This window comes from Oryzias melastigma, linkage group LG17 (genome assembly GCF_002922805.2).
Source record: "Oryzias melastigma strain HK-1 linkage group LG17, ASM292280v2, whole genome shotgun sequence".
Lineage (NCBI taxonomy): Eukaryota > Metazoa > Chordata > Actinopteri > Beloniformes > Adrianichthyidae > Oryzias > Oryzias melastigma.
Genome location: NC_050528.1, coordinates 6,052,209 through 6,057,920, shown reverse-complemented (window position 1 = coordinate 6,057,920; position 5,712 = coordinate 6,052,209). Strand labels below are relative to the sequence as shown.

Here is a 5,712-nt window from a genome sequence, read left to right as displayed (position 1 = left end):
GCACAAAACTTTATTTGCAAATTTCAGTTTTGAAGAAACATTTCTTGAATTTACTTCTGTTTCTGGTGACTCCGCTGGTTTCTAAAGCTCAGATTTTTCATTGATACTTTGTAGAAAGTCCTTCCTGACTATCTCTTTCTTTTTATTTTGCTTTTATCTGGTGCTCGCTTAAGGGTTGTTCCAACTTTATATGCTTCAACTTAAAAACGTCTAAAGAAAAAGGAGAAAGTGTGGATGTCTGCCTTGATTAGTCGACTAATCGACTATTAAAATAGTCGACAACTAATTTAATAGTTGATTAGTTGTTGCTTTATATTATACGAAGTCAGAGTGTAGTAAAGTTGAAAGTAATAATGACATTCTGCTAGCTTTTTACACTATTTTAGTATTTATTAAGGCTGTTTTGGACTTTAGCTAATATTTCAGCTACATGCTAGCTATTTAAGCTAATTTAGGATTTCTCAGTTTTTTTAGGCTAATGTGGAGTTCATCTGAAATTTCAGCGGCATGCTAGTTATTGTGGCTAATTTGCGCTTTTTTTAATTTCTTTTTTAGGCTGTTTTGGAGTTTAGCAAATATTTCAGCTTCATGCTAGCTTTTGGTTAATTTGGGATTTTTCAGTCTTTTAGGCTAATTGATTGATTGATTGATTGATTGATTGATTGATTGATAATTTGGAGTTTAGTTAATATTTCAGCGGCATGCTAGCTGTTTTGGCTAATTTAGCCTTTTTTTGTTTTTTAGGCTATTTTGAAGTTTAGCAAATGTTTCAACTGCATGCTAGCTGTTTTGGCTAACATACTTTTTTCAGTTTTTTAGGCTAATTTGGCATCTAACTAATATTTTAGCTCTCTTTCAGCTTTAGTGATTTAAGCTATAAATTTCAGCATCTTCAGCTCTCAGCACTAGTGTGTTTAGCGGCCAAATTCAGCTTACAGTTACACACTTGCACTATCACAGATAATGCTACATATTGAGTTTTTAGTTAGTTTAAAGCTAATGATGGTTAAGATTAGCCGACTAATTGGAAAAAATAATCGGTGATTAGTTGAGTATTAAAATAATAGTTTGTGACAGCACTACTCTGCAGAAATATAGATTTACCAACAGGTACTAGATCAGTTTGGCATCATTTCCCAGTTCCTTTACACTATGTACTTCAGCTAAGACAGAAATAAAAAATGTTCAAAATTCATTCAAAAATGATCAAAACTTTATTGATAAGTTTCAGTGTTGAAGTAAATAAAATTCAAAGTGAATTTTGTAAGTGTTCTTCTTCTCTGAGCTGCTTTATTGATCCCATTTTTTCTTAAACTGAGGCATATATTTCTTTCTGAATACTTGTATGTTTCAGTTTCACTTTTTGGTTCTCCTTGCTTAAATGATTGAACCAACTTTACACGTTATGACTTATTTTTACCTCGGAAAAAGGACAGAAAGTCTGAATTAATGAGGAGTCCTTATAAAAGTGTTTGAATCCAGGTGTGGATAAACTATGGCCCGGCGGCCATATGCAGCCCGTTAAACTATTTAATCTGGCCCGACAGACTAGAATAAATTATATTAATAATGCTTATTATTGTTTTTTTCCCCTGTAATTCTGGTGTCTGATGCATGGCGTACTATGAATACATTGAGCTTTGTTTTGGTGCAAAAAGTTCATCTGCATTTTTGTCTTTTTTTCACGTTTATGTTTTCTCAGTCAAACAGTCATTTTTCCAATCATTCCAACACCACACGAACACAACATTTCTCTACCGAATTGTCGATTAACTTTACATTATATAAGGTCAGAGTGTAGTAAAGTTGAAAGTTATAATGACTTTCTGCTAGCTTTTAAGACTATTTAGTTATTTACTAATATTTTTTAGGCTAATTTGAAGTTTAGCTAATATTTTAGCTACATGCTAGCTGTTTTGGCTAATTTAGGATTTTTTTGTTTTTTAGGCTGATTTGGAGTTTATAATTCAGCTACGTGCTAGCTATGTTTGCTAATTTACGATTTTTACGTTTTTAGGCTAATTTGGAGTTCAGCTAATATTTCAGCTGCATGCTAGCTGTTTGGATAGTTTAGGGTTTTTTTCCAGTTTTTTTAGGCTAATTTGGAGTTTAGCTAATATTTTAGCCGATTTAGAAATTAGAATTTTTTTCAGTTTTTTTGTTATAATAATTTGGCATTTTGATAATATTTTAGCTAGCTATTAGATTCAGCGTTTTTATCTATCAGCTTCAGAATTTTTAGCTATCAATTTCAGCATCTTCAGCTATCAGCACTAGCATCTTCATGGGCGAAATTCAGCTTACAGCATTCACACTAGCATTATCCCAGATAATGCAGTATATCTAGTTTTTAGTTATTTTAAAGCTTAATCGATTAGTCGACCAATTGGAAAAAATAATCGGTGATTAGTTGACTTTTAAATTAATCGTTCGTGGCCGCACTACAAAATGCAATTGCATAAATCCAAATTACAACAGCTTCAAACTAACTATATCCACAAATCTTTGTTACACACAAAACATATTTACGCTCAAATCTGATGGGAGACTCCTTTTACGTCTCCAAGTTTGGTGTGTAAGTGATGCGTTTAAATGCTGATAGAATGCTGGGTCGTCAGAGTTTTCTTATTTGCCGTTTTGAGTGGAGTTTGTATTTTCTCCCCTTCTCCGCCCACCAGTGGCCTGGTTGGCCTCCGACTGCCCTGTGACCCCAAAAGGGATAAACTGTTTTAGAAACTGGATGGATACATGTTTTTAACATGTTCTTGTGGCATTTTTCTGACGATGAGGACATGCATAAAGAAAATTAAGCTCTTAATTGTATTTATGAGTATATCTTTATTTAAATCATTATGAATCAGGAGCAGGTAAAACGTTTTGTTTGTGAAAAATCACTTTTGTGACGTAAATATATGCCAGGTGGGCCAGAAGCTCCCACAGCGGGAAGGGGGAGTGGGGCGGGGTTGCTCAATAGAGCTGAATTTCTAATGAACTTCTGCAGGAAATATGTCCTAAAAAATTATAATTAAAAAGCACTAAGAAGATAATCGGAGTGGGTCTTTAGATTTCAAGTTTCCTAAAATCTAATTACTGCCCAAAGTGTTTCAGCTTCAATGAATGACTCAGTGGGACTATTTAAGGCATTAAACACATTCGAGCATCCTTCTTTGTAGAAATTTATAGCATAAAAATGCAAACGGTAGCAGTGTTAGTGGAGCGGCGTGCAGCGTGAGCCGGACTCAGCAATTCCTGGTGACACGCAGAAGATGATTCCATCTCGTCTGTCAAGATAACCGAGTTTCAGAGGAAAAGTCGAACTGACACCGACAGTCGGAGGTTTTTAGGAATATCTGTTGCATTTGCAAAAGTACGATGTGTTAATGGAATTCTCGCTGCGCATTTAACCACATCGCAGCAGCTGCGTCTGCACATCATGGACTGATATTTTTGTCGTTTGCAGGCGGTTTTGTGGAGGTACAAGTTCTCCCAACTGAAGGGGTCGTCTGACGACGGAAAGAGCAAGATCAAGTTTTTATTCCAAAACCAAGAATCCAAATCTATTGAAGCAAAGGTGAGTGCAGGTTTCTTTGGTTGTGTATTATTCAAAGTTTTTCTAAAGGCTTTTTTTTTTTTTTCCCTCCAGGAGCTGGAGTTCTCGAACCTCTTCGCTGTACTTCACTGTATTCACGCGTTTTTTGCTGCCAAAGTTGCTTGTCTGGACCCCGTGTTCGTGGAGAGCCAAGGCACCGCAACCAACGCCGGGATTCCCTCTCTGTCCGGACTGTCCTGCAACTCACAGACGCCCAAACTCAAATACACCACCTGACAGACGCTGCTCTCCCTGGAACCTGCAAGCAGCCGCGGCCTAAAAAAAGTGGACAGGACTTCTGGGAGATGATCGACTTTTTCACTGTCAGTCAGCGGCGTGCCCGGAAGTGCTCTGCCGGAAATCCCAGGATTTCTGGAAAAACTTTGGACCTGGCTTTGAGTCTTTAACTCACATAGAGACGATATAAAATGTGCAATTAAAAGTATTTTTAAGTGATTTTGTCTTTCTTTGAATTATGGAACATATAGAAGACATCATAATGGAAATGCAGTACTTTTCTCATCTCTTTTTCTATGTAATTCTGTCAAAAACACAGGGGTCAGATGCATAAAACTGTAGTTTCATGAATAAAAATCTGTCATTTCAGTTCAAAATCTGTTTTTTTCAATAAAAATCAGAAGGATGAAAGCAATAGTCAAGAGAAAAAGCACAATTTTAAATACTGAAGTAGAGGAAACACATTTGTAACAGAAAACAGAAGAATGGGACTAATTAAACTAAAATCAGAGGCGTACTTGGCAGTTTGGGGGCCCCAGGCGAACAAAAACACGGGGCCCTCTGCAGCAACTGAATGATGAGTTGAAGAATAGAATAAAACAGGACACTGTGGAGTAGAAACAATAAAAAAATAAAGAAATATTCTTAAAAAAATTGACATTTTTTTTTCGCCTTTCCTATCTTCTGACTTTCTTTATCTTCTCATTGAGTTCCTTTGATTCTGTTCTTTTTCGTCCTTCTGCAAGTTTTGTTGTTTTTTAGCTTACATTGTTAGAATTTTGTGTGGCTTTCTTTTATTGCACCTATAGATAATGATCAATTTCAACGCATTGCAGTATTTTTATTAATCTCTTCAGAGTTTGTGTCTGCTCACTAACTTGCTGTTGACGAAATATTCCATTGATGCAGAGAGATGGGGGAGGATGAAACACTTTTACATGAGCAGGTTCATACCATTTTAGCGATTTGGGTTCTTTATGATGGCGTTAAATAGTAATGAAACTTATTTCAGGTATATACATTTTTTTAATGGGGCCCCCAAGGTGTGGGGCGACTCCCCACCTTTGCCTAATGTTAAGTCCGCCCCTGACTAAAATAGAAGTCAAATTAGGGTGGAGTATCACCAATAATTTCTAGAATCGATTCAACTCACCAAAGCCTGGATCGATTCGATTTGATATAGATAGATATATCTATATCTATATAGATAGATATAGATATGGATATATATATTCTTTTGATCCTCTGAATTCGATTCAATTAAATTTTGAGTTTACACATGTTATCACAATTGTTTATGCTGAAAAATGTATTAGTGAAATTACAATAAGATTATTGATACCATAAAATTTTATATGGAATGCAACAGTGTATGGTATTTCTTATTTTAAAATGAAATCAAAATAAAAAATAAAAAAAGTTGAAAAGTTGTTTTAAGTTTACTTAAAAATCCACCATATATGCCAATTTTGTAAAAACTTGTAGTGTGTTGTTTAAATATAAGCCAAACTCTAAATTACCCCCCCCCCCCAAAAAAACCTTAGTAGAAGCCAAATTAGCCTAATAAGCTAGCACATTTCTAAAATGCTAGCTCAACTCAAAAATAGCTAAAAATCCTCAGTAACAGTCAACAACGTTAGCCTGTTACTAAAATATAAGCTAAACTTAAAAGTAGCCAAACACACCTCAGCAGATAACAAATTAGCCAAAAACGTTAGCTTGTTCCTAGCTAAACTCAAAAGTAGCCTAACAACCTTATAGATAACAAATTAGCCAAAAAACATCTGCATGTCGCTAACATTTAAGCTAATTTTAAAAGTAGCCAAACAACCTAATAGATAACAAATTAGCCAAAAAAACGTTAGCATGTTGCCAAAGTATTAGAT

At 35.2% G+C, this 5,712-nt stretch overlaps 1 protein-coding gene across 3 annotated transcripts in view; it reads left to right on the top strand.

Annotated features, from left to right (window-relative positions):
- The window catches only part of sntg1 (syntrophin, gamma 1), a 187,382-nt gene extending 182,924 nt beyond the window's left edge, over positions 1 to 4,458 (top strand). For all 3 annotated transcript variants that reach the window (XM_024274265.2, XM_024274264.2, XM_024274263.2), the window contains 2 exons: positions 3,461 to 3,571; positions 3,644 to 4,458. In XM_024274265.2, the coding sequence (XP_024130033.1) occupies positions 3,461 to 3,571; positions 3,644 to 3,826 (294 nt within the window). In that variant the 3' untranslated portion in view covers positions 3,827 to 4,458. The remainder of the gene's footprint in view (positions 1 to 3,460; positions 3,572 to 3,643) is intronic.
- The last annotated feature ends 1,254 nt before the right edge of the window (positions 4,459 to 5,712 follow it).